The following is a 17,826-nucleotide window of genomic DNA, read 5'->3' as shown; positions in this document are numbered from 1 at the left end:
TTTTATCTTCCATTTGTCATGCCTCTCCCATCTGTTCACTCTCTAAAGAATACTTAAATTGCATTATTGTCTTAAAATAGGACAACATAATATATGAAAGGGGAAAGAACTACACTCAGCATAATGCAGTTTTAAGAACAAAGAGAGGATTAAATGTTGAGGTTAAGTGGCAGCACTTTTTGATATGTTTCACCTCTTAAACAATGAAAGGTCCACTCCAGGACAGCTCATGGTAATATGAATATTGCTCTGGGATTTGCTTATAGTCGGTGCTTCATTATGCAATGTTTAATATTAATAAAGAAAGTACAATTATATATTATTCATAGGCTGATTTACTGTGGTTGGTGTGCATGTGTGTGGACCTTGAGTGACAGATTGAGATGCTCCTTTGCTACGGGCAATACAACCAGACAAGGCTCTTACTTTTCTACAGGACACATCCTGACAATTTCTCCCACAGTTAAGAGGATTTGTCCGAGCACGGTTGAATATATAATGCATGTAGATTCCCAATTTTAATTTGGACCGAGTAAATGATTCAATGCTGGCTGTCCTCAGAAGAGAGGCTGGGAGGGGAATGGAGAGGGCACAATATGTTACTTGTAATCTTTCGCTGGGACATTTGAAATAAAACAAAGGCCGTGATGGTTACATAAGATCTTGTACCAGGTCTAAAAGAGTGAAGTGTGTGAAAAACATCATTAATTGCAATCATTAAATCTTTTATTTTTACAAAATCATTGCACTGCACTGCTAGTTTCTCTGTAGAATATGACTCACCATTGGTTGTATATGCATTTTATAGCCATATCCCATATGCATTTAAAGGATTACAATAGTTTTAGCTTGACATATTGATGGTATAGTGGTATAATTATTGCTCTTTTATTCAACAGAGAGTTTAATTCATCGTCACAATTAGCTGTAACATATCATCTGTAATTAAGGAATATTTTCTTGTGTTTCTTTAACTTTAAACTCTGTCAAACTCTACATTTCTAGAATGACGAAAATGTGTTTTTAAGATATTATGCAAAAAATATGTATGGTATGTCTTAAGTATCATTTACTCCAGCACATGACATCATGGACTTCGGAAATGATTAAAAAGTCAGATTTATTTAATTCATGAAGATATTTTAAAAAGTTGTAAAAAAGGGGGCCACTAATTATGTATTTAAGAGCATAGCAAACTGCTGCCCCAGAAACTTTTAACAGATACCTTACAAAGCCTAACATAAAATAAGATTGAAAGGTATAGTACATAATGAAATAAATAATTATAGTGTGGTTCCTTATATAAAACAAATAGGCATTTTATGTTTGATGTTGATATATTTTTAGTGCTGCTCCTTTTGTAAAATATTCTTCTTTAATCCCACTACCTGTTACTTATTTTACCATCCTTTTACCATCCGTTTGTCAGTACTACATATGGGTGTTATAACAATTATTATATCATTTTCAATTTTTAAAACAATATTTAGTGGCACATTTATGAATTTATACCCAGATAGTCTTTAAAAAAAGTGCACATCCAATATATTACCTTTAACTTTTCAAACATATTGAATCTATGTTGTTTGAGTTTGTGATTTGAATACTTGTCAGGCATTTTCAGACATTGTAATAATTGTTAAATTAACTCTGTTAAATTAGCTTTTCAAATCATTATTTGCATGTGAAAAATGTACAGTCCTGGCAGCCAAAGTCCAAAAGTGATCAATTGTCTCCCTCTAGTGGATAGTTTGGGGGTAACATATTTTCATCATGTTAACAAGAAAACTTGTATACTTCCGAGTAGCCTATGTATTGTTGTATTATTTTTTTCTAACAGAAAAAATTGTTAACAAAGCGTTGAACATAAGATTCAGGAAAGAAAAATCAAATCCAAAATACAGCCACAGCACACGTGTGTCAGATATCCTGCGTCATGACGTCATTCAACATTGTATCTCTGACGTACTCCATAATGGCGGTACCCTTGTTACAATGGGGGCTGTTGTGGATCACTTGTTAGCCATACTCTTTTGAATAACTATTATTTATTCACACATCTGTCTGATTTGGGTGATTTATTCCAACGGCTACATGTTAAAGGTAAGAAACGTTTCAAATGACAACAGAATTCTGGCTAGTTTCGATGGAGCACAGTCCTCCTCGCCTCGGCGGTGTTAAGACCGCGAGTAAAACAAGTTTGCTAGCCGATGATGCTAGCGAAGATGATCACCTGTCTGGCATAATGCTAATTCTCAACTGTCTTTATTTTACAATTGAATAATTAACCTTGTCCGTGTCTTTAGCTGACGTTACCGGCCTACAGTTTATCCCGTACATAATATACTGATAACAACACATTAGTGGTTATTTGGTGATGTTAGCTCCACGCAGCCAACTTTTAGTTCCCATTAGCCATAGCTCGGTTAACATGATTAAATGCTAGTGAGCTGTTAGCATTTTTGTTATGCTAATTCAGGTTATTCTTCGTTGTTTTGAACCCATATGAGTGTGTTAATCATGTCACATAATTACTTAATGAGAGGAGCAATGCCAACCATAATGTCAAACGTGTTCTTTTGCTTTTCTAACTTTAGGATTGTTAAACTGTAAGCAGCTATTTAATTAGCATCTACAGAAACTGGACATGAGGAAAATACAGGTCAGCAAATGTAACCCATTCCTTATTTGCATAGTTTTGACTGACTATGCATAAATGTTTTAAGCTATTTACAATTAGTTAAAGTATACCCAGTGGTGGAAAGTAACTAATTACATTTACTCAAGTACTGTACGTGCAACTTTGAGGTACCTGTACTTTACTATTGTATTCTATACTTCTACTCCACTACATTTATCTGACATATTAAGTTACTAGTTACTTTGCATGTTCATATGATTAATAAACAATTACATTAACAAATAAATAAACAAAAACATAAAAAGAAATCAATTTAAAGGTCCCCTATTATACTGTTTTTCATCAATATATTACAGGTCTCAGTTATATACAAAACATGTCTCTGAAGTGTTTGGCTCCAAACCAAACAGATCATTGCAGCATTACCCATAATCCCCTCTGTTTCAAAAGTGCTAATTCTCTGTCTGTTACTTTAGATGAAAATAAGGAGCTATAAAATCATTATTTACCGGGGAATATCGCTGATTTCTTCAGGGTATGGTTTAAACATAATGTTTCACTAAATACTGAAGTTTTGATTAACTATCTAATGACTGGAGCCTTCCTTTAAGTATAACATGTGGGTCTTCACTACTGAGTATACATCTTCAAATCTCAGCTTGTATTAAGTTTCACGGTTTGTTCTTAACACAACACTCGTATCTATGTGTTTCAGATAGAAGTACAGGGCAAAAAATAGACACAGAAATGATCATGCTATTTCAGTGGTAGTGTTTATTGTTATAGTTCTTACTTTAGTCGGTTTACCAAATACACCAGCATTGCTAGTATGATTGAGCACTATTTCCTGTAAATGGTGTTTTATAACTGCAGTGTTTTATGCATTCAGTCAGGCGCAGCGGGTCCATCCTCCGTTGCCTCTCCTCAGCTCATGAAGGAATTCAAGGAGAACTTTTCAGGCCAAATAATTCTGGACCACATCAAGCCATGCTGGTACTGGGACAAGAAGGATTTAGTCCACACCCCTTCCCAGTCTGAAGGCCTGGACCCGGGGACAGAGGCCCGGTATCGGAGGGAAGGAGCCCGCTTCATTTTTGACGTGGGGACCAGACTTGGCCTGTATCCTTGATTTGGTTGATTTGAATGTGGAAACACCTTGAAGAAATGATGGAACTAAAGACACTTTCCTCTCCACTTCAACTTGATTTGCGTTAACATTTAATCAAAACAACGGGTTATGATATCTAATGTCACATTCAAAGTGATCTATCATGATTTGTCTGAATTGATTTTACATAGCTGTGGAAGATTTTAACTTACAAATAACTATGACTGGTTTTCGTGATATCCTTGACTTTCATCTTCAGACATTATGACACACTGGCAACTGGCATCATATATTTCCACCGCTTCTACATGTTTCACTCCTTCAAGCAGTTCCCTAGATATGTAAGTTCAAAAAATTGTATTTGTTAGATTTTCCTCTTCTTTAAAAATGGACCAAGTACGGTGGATTAATGTTGTGATTTGTGTCCCATCAGGTCACTGGTGCATGCTGCCTTTTCCTGGCGGGGAAAGTGGAGGAAACCCCCAAGAAGTGTAAAGACATCATTAAAACTGCCCGCAGCTTGCTGAACGATGTGCAGTTTGCTCAGTTTGGAGACGACCCCAAGGTGTGGTTTATATAACTTGCCTGTTGACTGACCTTTTTTAATGTAATGAGTGCAAAGGGATACACTGTAATGTAGGCAGGTCTCCATCTTGGAAAGCTAAAGAAGGTTACACTAATATTAAATGTTAAGTAAAGGACCTTTTGAACCTTCTCAACCCAATAATTCCTCAATCATAGAAGCATAGTTAAAACAATACAAACTTGGAATTTCAATAAGATTTCATTTGGTTAGGACCTATTGTACCTTCCATATTGGAATGACCCATTTTTTCTTATTATTCATATCTAAATGTATTTTTCATTATGTTCTACAGTATGAATATTTGCAGTATTTCTTGTATATTTTTTAAAATGTATGTCCATGCATGTGTACTCAAGGGCAGCCAACAGATGGTAGTATGCTTTCGTTTGAATACACTAAAGTCACATTTGATTTGAAATAAAGTAGTAGACTACATTGTCCTAAAAGAACTACAGTCATACCCGTGGGTCAGAGTTGGAAAAACATGAGTCTAGGTGAAAGGCTATTGAGTGAGTTAGCCATTAGCCCCCTGCTTGAGCCTGTTGTGTTTTTGCCATTCAGGATATTTAAAGTATGTTGTGTTTGTTTCAACAGGAAGAGGTGATGGTGCTGGAGAGAATTCTGCTCCAGACGATCAAATTTGACCTGCAGGTGGAGCACCCTTACATGTTCCTGCTGCGCTACGTCAAGCAACTCAAAGGTGACATAGACAAAGAATGATCCACGGAGAGCAATACATTATTATATTTAGACATTTGGAAAACTGATGTGTCTTTCTTCTTGTTAAAGGTGACAAGAATAAGGTGTGCAAGGTGCTTCAAATGGCATGGACCTTTGTCAACGACAGGTGAGCCGTTGGCATGGAGCCTCTCTTTGTATTAGGCCCTGTGTTCCTGGAGAAACGTCTTGACGTCACTGCTCTGTTAGACTGACCAGCCTCGCAACTTGCATTTCATCTTCGATTTGGGTTACTATTTATTCTTTAGATACAGTTTGATATAACTGGAAGATTCTCGTCTTACACTTACTATAAATGACCATACAGCAGCAGCAAGGGTCGGCCTATCAGATCTTTTTTAAACGAATGGTCATTTAAGGCCCCGTTATGTTTTAAAGACACAAGGAATATAGAATGAGAAAACAGGGGGATGTCTTGTGAGGAGAGAAGACTGAACAGTGTCCCTTGTGTCCCTGGCAGCCTGTGCACCATGCTGTCCCTGCAGTGGGAACCAGAGATCATCGCGGTGGCTGTCATGTACCTGGCGGGCCGCCTCTGTAAGTTCGACATCCAGGAGTGGACCGCCAAGCAGTCGTCACGGCGATGGTGGGAAATGTTTGTGCAGGACGTCCCTGTGGAGCTGCTTGAAGGTATTCATCATGACACTTCCTGCGATATTCAGCTTCATCCTTTTGCAGAATTGTCTCAACCAGAGTTGGGTGTAACGCGTTACTTTGTAACGCGTTACTGTAATAATATTACTTTGTCGGTAACGGAGTAGTGTAACGCGCTACTTTTATAATCCAGTAATCACACTACAGTTACTAACATTGCCCCGACACGCGTTACTTCGTTACTTTCTAAAATCAGTCATAATCAAACCTCAACAAACACCTGCAAAGAACACATGCTAGGTGAAGCTAACGCACATAGCTGTTGTTTATTTATATCACACACACACACACACACACACACACACGTAGTTCTTCTTCTCTGTTTTCCGGTTGTTGCTTGTTTTGAATGACGAATACACACTACCGCTGCCTGCTGGTAAGGAGAGTTATTGCCTCTCACGCATGCGCAGTTCGTACGTGCTCGGCTGAAGTCTGGCTCCAGTGCAACACATGGCCAACACGCAGGAGAACACGCTGACGCAACAGCGTGAGCAGAGATAGACTGCGCAAAATATACAGATAGCAGGAGACAGAGGACAGCCACGGTCAGATAGCAGGAGACAGAGGACAGCCACGGTCAGATAGCAGGAGACAGAGGACAGCCACGGTCAGATAGCAGGAGACAGAGGACAGCCACGGTCAGATAGCAGGAGACAGAGGACAGCCATGGTCAGATAGGAAAACATTCAGGAGCTATCTGGATCAGTCTTATGCGACAATGGAAACTGAACTAAAGAGAACATTTGAAACTTTAGCAGTCTGCGTGATCTGCCTGTAGGGAGGGGTGGGCCGGCCCTGCGAGTAAAGTAACGAGTAAAGTAACAAATTACTTTATGTAGATAGTAACGAAGTAGTGTAATATATTACTTTTTTTTTAAAGTAATATGTAATATGTAATATATTACTTTTTTTTAGTAACGACCCCATCTCTGGTCTCAACCAAAAAACGTCCTTGTCTTCCCAGACATTTGCCACCAGATCCTGGATCTGTACTCCCAGGGAAACAAGCCCATCCCTCAGCCGATCCAGGAGAAGGAGAAGGCAGCTGCTCCCCAGATCCCTCCAATCCCACAGGGACTGCCACCAGCCCCCGTCCCTCCCCCCCCACCACCACCAAAGAAGACTTCTCCTCCGGGAGGCAGCCCCGCACGCCAGCTTAAACGCTCGCATGTGAGTATACGCTCCTATTGCATTTCTCAAGACAAAGGCCAATGGAAAGTCCCCTGATTTAGATTTTTGTATATGTTTATTTGCTCTTGTTAAACTTTATTCAAACATTTACATTCAACAAAACCTACCTCAAAATGTAACCTGGGGCTGTACCTAATAGTACGGACATTACAATGCTGCAATTCTCTTACATCTCTTACCATGTTATAGTTAAATACTTCAAGTCATTACAAAATAAATGATCATATCATTTATTGACATGCACTCCGTCAAGACGTAGACAAATAATAATTGCCATTTTGAAAAACAGTTTTCTTTATTAATTTAACGGTTCAAGTCCCCGTACAGAGTTTAGATACGGAGTGTGGACTGCTACACCTCCTGGACCCTGCCGTGGTGCCCTTGAGCAAGGCATCCGACAACCCCCCCCCCACTCCCCATTGCTCCCCGGGCGCTGTAGAACAGCTGCCCACTGCTCCTGGTACTAGGATGGCTAAAAAGCGGAGAACACATTTCACTGCGTGTGCTTTGTGCATGAGCCATGTGACTATTTTAAAGAGGGTTTCGGGTTATGAAAAAATACAAATGTTGTCACTGAATGTATTTTGAAGAATCACTGCATACAGTTACAAAAATGTGCTTGCTGGCATCATAACATATCTAATAGCTTAATGTTAAAAAACAAATGGTACATTCCCAAGTGGTTACTGAGTATTTGCATTCATGTTTTTAATGTTTTTGTTTTTTCAGACATCTCCAAAAGATGAACCAAAGCCTCCAGGTAAGACTTGTTAAACCTCAGCCAGGCTGAATCCTTCTCATGTGTTTATCCACTAAAATCCTTCAATCTAGGTTTGCTAATTCACCTGACTTCAATTAAGATTTAAAAAAAAATGGCAACATAACAGATACATGCTGTTGATTCCAAATGCCAGGATTAGTATTTTCTTTAAGGATTTATTAATAGTGAAGCCTGCAGCAGAGTTTCCTATGAAATCACTAAAGTTTAACATGTTTTTAACGGGTATCTTTTAATTCACAGAACAAGTTGGATCAAAGATTCCTCGACTGGAGAGCCCCATGCCCCCTCTGCCTACATCGCAGCCTCCTCCGGGTAAAGCGCTGCTTATCTTCCTATTGTAGGGCAAGTTATGGAGTGTTTTGGGTTGGTTATCCTGTGTCTCATTTGGGATACTTCCCTTCGAACACAGCGCTGTCTGAAATCATACAAGGTTGTCCAGCGTTCCACCCTCAGTTTTCTGCATTTTGCTATACCTTGCATTTAGACGCACTTATGCCCTCAAAATAGCCAATGTAAGCACAGAAGTATGCAAATATAGGCTCAGCACCATAGGGTTAGTGCTGGCCTCTTCCCAACACCCCGCTGTCTGTTTGCGTGTCCCATCATAGAGCCTTAATGAGCAGCCGGGACCCCCTGCCTTGGGCCCCCAGCTTAGAAAGCAGCCCCTTTTTAAAGATTGTAGTCCTCTCAGTCTGCTTGCATAACCAGCCACTCTGTTTCCCAACACACGCATTCTCTTAGCCTCAGCCCAATCTGATTAGTGCTTGAGCCCAGTAATGAGACCTCCCGTGTGGCAGTCTGGGAAAGGAAAGGTTATTTTGGAACATTTTGGAATGAGTAGCAGTGTTTGTTTGTTTTTTTACAGAAAAGATGCCAAACTTTGAAGTTGTTTTCTCCTTGTCCACTCACTTAGATCGCAAAGCTCCGCTTCCAGCCCTTCCCACGGAAGCAGAACCAATAAACGAAGTCGCTCCTCCTCTCCCGCACGCTCCACCTCCACACAAGCCCCCTCCACTACCCCACCGCCCTCCTCCACCTCCGCCCTCCAACTACATCATGTCCACCACCAGCTCCTACATGTCCGGAGAAGGCTACCAGAGCCTGCAGTCCATGATGAAGACGGAAGGCCCCTCCTACCCCCAGATGCCTCCCAACTATGCTCCCCCCATACCGCCGTATCACGTCTATCCTGCCGCTCCACCTCCAGGCCTTCCTCCCTCCAACTACCCGCCGCCTAACTTGGCGCCGGCTTACCCGCCGCCAGGCTACAACAGCTACCCGCCTCCACGCATGCCTCCAGGCCACGTTCCCCCTCAGGTTATAGGTCTCCCTCCTGGTGGCTACCCTCCACCCCCAGGACAGTCTCAGGTGCCCATGCCCCCACATCACGGTGGGTGGATGAGATGAGAGTGAAACAACGGTCCATGAACTGAATCTGTGCAGAGCCACAGCTGGAGATTTTAGCAACGGGAACTTGTGTTACGCAGCAGGGACACAGAGGGAGAGCCTGACCGCTTTCTGTACGACTTTTGTTGTTCTTAATGAAGGCTTAACAACAAATACACTCGAAAGGAAAAGTGAGGCCTAGTTTCAGGAGCTTGTAACGAAAACTGTTCACACATGTTATTGTACTGAAATATTAGCACCCTGAGTTTAGTTTGTCAGACATGCTCATTCATTAATAGAGTGATGAAATGTACAGTTTTTACTTTTTGCGTAGATCAAAGGTCTTATATTTGCATCTATATTGGATCACCCTGATTTTGATTTTCTAAATTTCCAGTCATTAAAGTGTCTATTTTGCAGCAATCTGTTTTTGTTTTACTCCGACAGCTTGAGAAGGCTGTACATGCAGTAGGTAAATAAAGAGGACTTACACTGACACGTTCATCAATATTCAAACGCTCTATTGTCAAACTACATTTCTGTGAAAACACTTTCATGTCAATTTATGCCACTGCAACTAATTTCCTGTCTATTTGTTATGAATCTGCACTGCAGGAAATACATACAACAGTCATCTAACTAATCATGTCTAACACTGGACAGTCAAAGTTATATTTGTACATTTACATTTTCTTTTAGAGTTCCAATCCATATGTGCTTCTGTATTCTGCACGCAGCTTTGTTTTGTGTCTAAGTGGCACTTACGAAAATAAAGACCTGCTTTCCTACTTAGTGTGTTTTCAATCTGTATGGATCATTACATTGTAACTGGATGTATTGTAGTTTGTTTGCTACATTGTCAGTTGAGCTCAAATACCCCTTAATCTGCACCACTGTTATATGTAGTCTATAAACTGAAAGTAGCTGAAGATATTAAAGCTAATTGTAGAGTGGATATAGTTTAGAATTTTTCATAAAACGAATATGCAGCCAAATATCTATTACTTTAAGCTACATTTTAGCTAGTTGTACCATAAGTATTAGCTAACTCAACTTTTACTGAAAAAGCAACATAGTATGTCGAAATATGAGAAAACACGACAAAGTATGGTATGTAATGCATGAGGAAAAAAACACCTACCATACGTCGAAAAGATCAGAAAAAAAGACATGGTGTAGGCCTATGTAAAAGATATGCCAATAACGACCAGCATGGTAAACAAGTTATGATAAACGACAATATTGTATGTCGAAAATATGATTTAAAAACGACGTTGTGTAGGCTATATAAAAAACGGAGTCATGTCAAAATGATCAGAACAATTTACATATGTCAAAAAGTTCAAGAGTAAACATGTCATAGTTTGTCGAACATTTCAGAAAAGGTGAGTTACGTATGGTTGCAGCAGTTTCACTTACAGTACTGAACCAGCAGAGGGCAGTCTAACAACACACGCGTCATCAAAGAAAGAAAGCCACTTCACAGTTTCTTTAACCAACTTCGTTTATTTTCTCCCAAATGTTTCTAAAAGTGGCGTATTTCATGTCTTCCTTTCACCCTGCCAAATATTCATCTCAGTGAAATTCATAAAAAGAAGTTACAGCCAGCTAGTTACTACAGGAATCAACATTTACTCTGTAGATTCTGTGGTTTTAGCATATAGGCAGAAAAAGAAACACTATAGATGTTTAAAAAAATACAGTGGGTTCCAAATCAAAATACCATGCAGGACAAAATGTGGCACATTTCAAGTCAAATGCCATTAATAAAGTATTCAAAATTACATCATGGCTTTAAATCAGCTCCTAGAAAAAAAGGACACTTTTAAAAAACCATACTTTGATTTATTTTAGACCCAGTGCTTGAGAGGAGCATGGCGGACAGCCTCAAATGTTCTAATTTGGAACAAATAACACTAGAGATGGGAGAGCCCGACCTGGCAGTCACTAAACGTATCTATCAAACAACTTTGAGTAATCTGATACATTTAAAATATGACTGTTCAGTTATTGATTGCTCTCCCATCTCTATCTGACACCTTGCAATAAATACTTTGATAAACAGCGTTTGTTCATTATGACATCAAGAAATACTTGTTTTTTAAATGTTAGTTTTTTTTCAGAAGACATCTAAGGGAAGACTTATCTCATTCTAATAAAAAAAGATTTTAAGAAACATGCGCCGCATAAACACACCTGCTGAATCCACAGAAAGGACTGAGCTCAAGAAAACGTTATTTCATCTACTGAGATATAAAGTAATTCGGAGCATTCCAATAATGCCGTCCAAACTAAACTTAGGGTTTAATATTTGGCCTTGACATTTTTAATAATGGGACAAGGCTATGGATTCAGCAAATGCCTTCAGCAGTCTTCAACCGAGTTGTAACCAGGGTTCAATAGAGAAGAAGAGGATTGCACAGGCAGATGCTACAGCTGCGAGAGAAGCATTCAGTCTCCTTTCACACACGCACGCCCACACACACCACACACACACAACGCCCACACACACACACACACACACACACACACACACACACAACACACACACACACACACACACACACAGCACACACACACACAAACACACACCACACACACACACACACACACACCACACACACACCACATCACACACACACACACACACACACACACACACACAGCACAACACACACACACACACACACACACACACACACACACACACCACACACACACACACACACACACACACACCACACACCACACAACACACACACACACACCACACACACACACACCACACACACAGATGGGCAAAGGTAAAGCTGTAGCCCTCCCAACCTGAGAAAATGATTGTCGAGCATGCAAACAGCATACAGTTTTAGTTCATTTTTACAAAGTAAGAAAATTAGCCCGAGGGGATGGTCTGATTCAGAATGGCCTTGATACATTTCCAATACAGAGAGACGGAATTACAGCAATACATCTGGAGAAGAACGAAAGAAGGAGTTAAAAGAGGAGTTGTTTTTTTTTACCAAAAGAAAACCCTGTTTAAAAAAAGGTCTGGTTGTGTACGCTTTCCAACTAAAATTATTGATCACATGGCCACACTAGAATACAAAAAAAGATAAAAGTAAAATCAACAATAACAATGAAAGTAGTGCTATGGTTTTATACATATAATACACAAGTTAACAGTGATCTCTAGACGTTATTATCCATAGACTTGTCTTATGACCACAAGGTGCTAGGTCACAGTGGGTTTCACATTAGTTAACACTTTAGAATGCTAATGCTAGTTATACTCATTGACCACTAGGGGGGGGGGGGGCAATACATGTGACAGGAGCTAGGGGGTCTCTAAAGGAGGTACTATTAAAAATGTATCTGAAGATACCGCAATCGTGTTGCCTTCACATCCATGGCTAGACACTTTTTTGTCTGTGCTTGAAACCATGTCTTATCATTAGCTTAATGTAGCACAGCGATGCTCTGAAGAACGAAAAAATTGTGTTGATGGCTTTTACAGAGAGAGATCGTTGTGTGGCCTTCAAATCAACGAAGCAAATCGGTGAAACTAGCTGCAGACGCTTCATAAGCTCTGAGATAAAGACAGTTGTGCATGTGGATAACAGGTAGCTATCTGAGCCAGTCAATAGAGAGCGTCTGTCGGAGAGGAATGCTGGGTTCTGTAGGCAGTAGGGGAGCACGGCATGATGGGTTGTGTAGGCGCAGGTGTTTTCAGGTGAGTACTGTAAATCTCTCTCTCATTCTCTTTCTGTTGCCATGCTACAGCGGCCCTTTGAACTGGTTCCCAGAGAGGTGCTGTCTGATGGACAGCTTTGATCCTGCTGCATCACCCAGCTTTCTCCACACCACCTGCAACACGAAGAGGAGGGAGACGTTGAGAGAGGAAGAGTGGGAGAAACAGACACTGAAAGAGTAAGAGAAAAAAGAAAAAAAAAGGACTGTCTTTCTCTAGAGTGAACTCTTCAAATGCTCGCAGTTTGACTTTGAGCTGCACACACACACATATTTCAGTATCTCTGTCCTCTATCTCTGTGAGATCTCTCTGCCAGTGAGTGGGGGCCCCCCGGGGGACCCTAGTGATATTACAGAGGTGCTATTGTAATGCTCCCCAGATTCCTGGCCTGTCACATACCTCTGCAGGGCCCAGATAGCCTTTTTTCTCTCTAATCAGCGGACCTTTTTTATCCCGGGTCGGGCCTTTCAGCACCCATAGAGAAAGATGGAGGGAGATGAAGGGGGGGAGAGAGGAAGAATGGAGGGGGGAGTTCTTTTTTCCCCCCGCCGCTCCAGTTTAATTGCTCTGACAGCTCAACGACGAGCCTTTACTCCCGGCTTCCAGTTAGAGTGGCTTCGGAGCAGGGGTGATGGAGGGAGGGGGATGGAGAGATAGACAGAAAGAAAAGCAAGAGTGCCCGGGACACTGCTGCATGTCATTCCAAACCCAATGAGTCCACACGAGGCTCCCTCATTAGTGAAAGCAGGCTCAAACCCTGACCTGATTTGCACCCAGCAGAGGAGAGCTGTGTAGCTGAGGGACAGAGGCACAGAAAGAGCTGGAACATTGTGACGTGTTGCACTTACGTTGCACATCTCTCGCACAATGGCCTTCTCTTTCTCACTGAGGTCGTCCTCGTAGTCCTCGGGGGACCTGCTTGTCCAAGTTCTCGTGGACCTCCAGCACCTGGGGAGAAATGACAGATTAGTCATGTGACAATCAAAACATCAGAATTCCGAGATTCCCAGGACTTGTATTCCTTGGAAGCTGTTCATGTGTTTTTTCAATAATACTATGACAACTTAACGCCTGGAATGATAACTTTGTACGTCAATGCTCACTAACCCCGTGTGACCTACAATTATAGAATTAGGTCAGTTTAGGTGGAATAGATAATGGAGACAAAGCTGACACTGAATGAGTTGTGTGAAAGTAAACCGATGTTTTCTTTCACTAAGGAGATAAGCAACAAAGCTACATTTTATTCAATGTAGCTTGGGATGTAAAAGTGTTCATTTCCCAATAAACAAAATGCTAGTACACGGCAATAAGTGAGGCTGAAATCAACATGGAACAGGGCTTTCGACTAGTGGGATGGTGACGGTGCAAAAAGAAAAATCCTAGCAACAATCACCCTAAAGTGTTCTGTATGTACCTTCATGGCATGGACCACTGCTTCAGGCTTCTGGGCGCAGGACAGGTAACCTGTGGCAGGAGAGGACTCACTGGTGGGGAGACGCCCGGTACCCTGGGGGGGAGAAGAGGGAGGAGGACAATTAGGGTTGTTTTTCATTTCTTTCAGTGCACAGCAATAAGAGGTGACAAAGATGTAAAGGTCCCATGTCATGGCCGTTTCTACTGATCATGATTCCATTGTTGAGGTCTACTAGAATAGATTTACATTGTTCAATGTTCCAAACTCACATTGGTTTCTCACAGCATCTCTGTAAAGTATGTGTATTCACCCTCTGTCCTAAACGGCTTGTTGGAGCTCCTTGTGACTTTGCAGACCGTTTACATGCAGGAAAACCTTCATAACACACAAGGGGACGGGTATAACCGGAAAAGCATGACATGGGCCCTTTAAAGCAAGAACTTCTGGTGGACAGGTCCACTCCTGTATAGCCCAAAATTGAGCACCACTGTATTTGTGAAGCTCCAAAACAGAAAATAAAGCCCTCTCTCCTTCTCAGTGGGTGTTTGGTTCTGATTTACCACGAGGGATTTCTTGTACTGCAGCAGTGAAAATGTCATCCCTTTCATCCAGTTCATATCACCTGTCCTCCCATTGTGTTTATCTTCCCTTTCCCTACGCATCGACTCGCAGCCAGGTCTGCTACCTGCACAGTGTGATTGCTAAACCCGCTGTGATGGGAGCAGCCAGCCAGGCAAGAGGACCCGGGGGCCGCTCCACTCATCCCAACCCCCCGGTTAGTTCCAGACAGTGGCTCTCTGTTAGAGGGACACAGAGATCTCCGGGACACACAATGGCACTATTCACTGTAACCTGGCATCGGGGCCCTGCATTAGACACAGCTCTGTGGCTCTGTTAGCCAGGGTTCAGTTCTCTGCTCGCTGCCGATGCGTTTGTCAGATCCCTCCGCACCCCCCGTCCCCTTTTTAGGTGCCAGACCCACACAACCGAAAGGCACAGAGATAAAATAAGAATCCCACTGAGGCCAAAAGGGATGTTTGGTGGAAACTTCCCAACAGTCTATTCCTATCACAACAATCACAAAAGAGAAGTTGTTTTGTTGCTCTCACAGGTTATGAGAGCAACTGTTAGATGACATGTTTCTTTCAGCTGGGGAATCAATATGCTTGAACTGTGAGGACAAAAGCTGTGGTTCTGCTCTTTTGTCAAACATGCCATAATACTATGGAGATGAGTCGCCTGCCATAAGGTATTGCATTCATGAGCTTTGATTCAAGATCATGGACAAAATAAAAAGGTTAATATTAATTTGTTGTTCTTTGTATTAAAAATGTTGCCGTTCTGCAGCAGGCTCAAATTTTAAAATATGTGCAACCTATGCAGGGCCGCCCCTGGCCAACTTGTGAAGATGAGGCCCCCCCCCCCCCCCCAACCGACAGGAGTGAAAAAGAATGTTTTGGAAACAAAGTAGGCTACTTTGGCAAATATAATTCCTGTTTATTATTATTATCAACACAGTTACTTTTTATACAGTGAGGTAAAAGGGTAAATGTGCATGTATGTCGTTCAGTGTGCGTTTACAGGTGAATACGTTTCCTGCCAAATACTAGCCTCAAAAAGATTAAAATATAATGAATGCAAATAAACTACTTCTACTAATAATCATAATCATAATCAATTCAATAATATAAATACTATATTATATTATTTTATTATAATATAGTTGTATTATAGTCAAAAACTGTTATTTCTTAAATCTGTATTCTAGTTCCCTCTGTCAGCAATGTATCAACAACTACACACACATGTCTACCAGTATTTCTCTGTGTTGTTGTTGACATGATGATGACTGCAGGAGTTAAGGGGAGAGGCTGAGCATCACCATGAAATGTGCAAATTGACATAAAAATGAATAAAAGGGGGGAAAATGCTCCATGTTTTTTAGGCTGTAAACTTTAACTGTTATGTAAGCCAGCTAGACAGACAGTGCATCCTCTTCCTCCTCTACATCAGCAGATAAAAGGCATCACATACTTGAATGAATGTTAAATAAAGAATGCTGGAAATAACTGCATCTCCATTAGCCTATATGCTCTGCAGAGACTGCCTTCTTCATGTCGTGAATTGCAGCTGATGTTTTAATATGGCAATTGGCAATTTGACTTATACAACATTCGCAAGTTGTACATTTGACTCATACAATAACCCACCTTCGAGTGATGCTCTAGTTTCACGTTTTGTTTTTTCCCCTCTTGCTTGCGCCGGACTGAAACTGTCTTTTCACCGACATCTCTTCACCTGCACTAGTGGCCGTATCAAAGCCGTGATTGGTCAGATTTCGATTCATTGCAACGGTGTCGGGTTACAGACGTGCTCCCCTTGTCACCTCTCACTCTCGCGTGTCAGCGGGGGGTGCGCGGAGAACTGCACACAGCAGCTGAGGCCCTCTGGGCGGGCCCCCCTGCGCAAGGCGGGGCCCCATGCAGCTTCCGTGATTGGCCTGTAGGGAGGGGCGGCCCTGAACCTATGTCTAATTACATTTCTCTTTGATATATTAAAGAGGCCATCTATTTCCTGTAGTGTGTTTTATAGATTTGTGTGCATGTAAATGGTCTGCAAAGGCTAAAATCCCAAAGTTTCCTTACAGAGGGAGTTTCTCTCCCACACTCTCCCCCCCCTGCCTGAAACGCCTCCATTGGACTCCTTTGTTTACTTCAGCAATATAGTGACATCACTATGCAACACTCGCACTTCTATTGGCTGGTACTCCAACACATTGCAAGTGATTGGCTAAGGGGCGGGACATCTCTCCGAGGTTGACCAATCACAACAGAGCCGGCAAGCTAGCCAATCAGAGCAGACTGGGCTCTGGTTTTCAGAAATGATTAAATCATGACAAAATCATTTTTCAATATGATGCAATTATATATTAAACTGCATTACTGAATATTAAATGGTTAATATTTTTACAAGCTACAACATCCATCAGTAATAATAGGACACTATTTTAACATATTTTCATTTATCCAATTCAACATTGACAGGGGATATGTAACTACTGTTAAAAGTGCATTTGCTGTCAGATTTTGAATGCAGGGTTAGGGTGGTGTGTATAACTGCTTTTATAAACAGTACTGTAATACAAGTATTATAGTATGTTTTTCCCTACTGGTGTTACATAAACATCTCATAGTTTGATCCCACTTGCAAGAGCATCATTATGCAGAAGAAGAAAAACGTAAACATTAACTTATTTGTATTCTTGAGTTTCAAAAGAAGTGGCTGACTGACAGGTGAACATTAACCAAACATCGTAGATGGAAAAACGGTCTGCAGGATAAAACATGCAAAACCACTGGCAAGTTCCTTGAGAAATATGGAGTTATACGTGCACATCCTCACAATTAAACTGTCAATGTGTAATCAAGGTTAAGTCCACGTTTATGAGTACATTTAAAACAAACATCTCCCTCCGAGAGAAATGAGTCACTTCTTGTTAAAGGTCACAGCAACAAAGTGACAGCTTAACTTTCCATACTGCTCATTTTTCACTGGACTTTGAAGTCAAGCAAAAAA

The 17,826-nt window shown here is 41.2% G+C and overlaps 2 protein-coding genes across 3 annotated transcripts in view; one reads left to right on the top strand and one right to left on the bottom strand.

The window, feature by feature from the left end:
- Window positions 1-1,955: 1,955 nt before the first annotated feature.
- ccnk (cyclin K) lies at window positions 1,956-9,873 on the top strand. 2 transcript variants are annotated; one of them, XM_034076527.2, is made up of 12 exons: window positions 1,956-2,103; window positions 2,598-2,662; window positions 3,531-3,760; window positions 4,009-4,090; window positions 4,183-4,314; window positions 4,930-5,035; window positions 5,125-5,182; window positions 5,534-5,703; window positions 6,692-6,897; window positions 7,648-7,678; window positions 7,940-8,011; window positions 8,613-9,873. In XM_034076527.2, exons 2-12 carry the CDS (start codon window positions 2,648-2,650, stop codon window positions 9,104-9,106), a joined length of 1,596 nt encoding a protein of 531 aa, XP_033932418.1. In that variant the 5' UTR covers window positions 1,956-2,103; window positions 2,598-2,647; the 3' UTR covers window positions 9,107-9,873. The 2 variants fall into 2 exon arrangements, with proteins under 2 accessions (XP_033932418.1, XP_033932419.1); XM_034076528.2 differs by lacking the exon at window positions 2,598-2,662.
- A 2,355-nt stretch (window positions 9,874-12,228) lies between these two features.
- The window catches only part of LOC117440301 (coiled-coil domain-containing protein 85C-B-like), a 48,086-nt gene continuing 42,488 nt past the window's right edge, over window positions 12,229-17,826 (bottom strand). Inside the window, 4 exon segments of the mRNA XM_034076604.2 lie at window positions 12,229-12,949; window positions 13,682-13,744; window positions 13,746-13,781; window positions 14,251-14,343. Coding sequence (XP_033932495.1) covers window positions 12,860-12,949; window positions 13,682-13,744; window positions 13,746-13,781; window positions 14,251-14,343 — 282 coding nt within the window. The 3' untranslated portion in view covers window positions 12,229-12,859.

Source organism: Pseudochaenichthys georgianus, chromosome 24 (assembly GCF_902827115.2).
Source record: "Pseudochaenichthys georgianus chromosome 24, fPseGeo1.2, whole genome shotgun sequence".
NCBI lineage: Eukaryota > Metazoa > Chordata > Actinopteri > Perciformes > Channichthyidae > Pseudochaenichthys > Pseudochaenichthys georgianus.
This window is presented reverse-complemented; position numbering and strand designations above follow the sequence as displayed.

Bases quoted from the DNA above. Each gene is read 5' to 3' on its own strand.
- ccnk (XM_034076527.2), top strand. The intron at 4,315-4,929 runs GTGTGGTTTATA...TTGTTTCAACAG, and splicing joins AGTTTGGAGACGACCCCAAG to GAAGAGGTGATGGTGCTGGA. The intron at 6,898-7,647 runs GTGAGTATACGC...TTGTTTTTTCAG, and splicing joins GCCAGCTTAAACGCTCGCAT to ACATCTCCAAAAGATGAACC.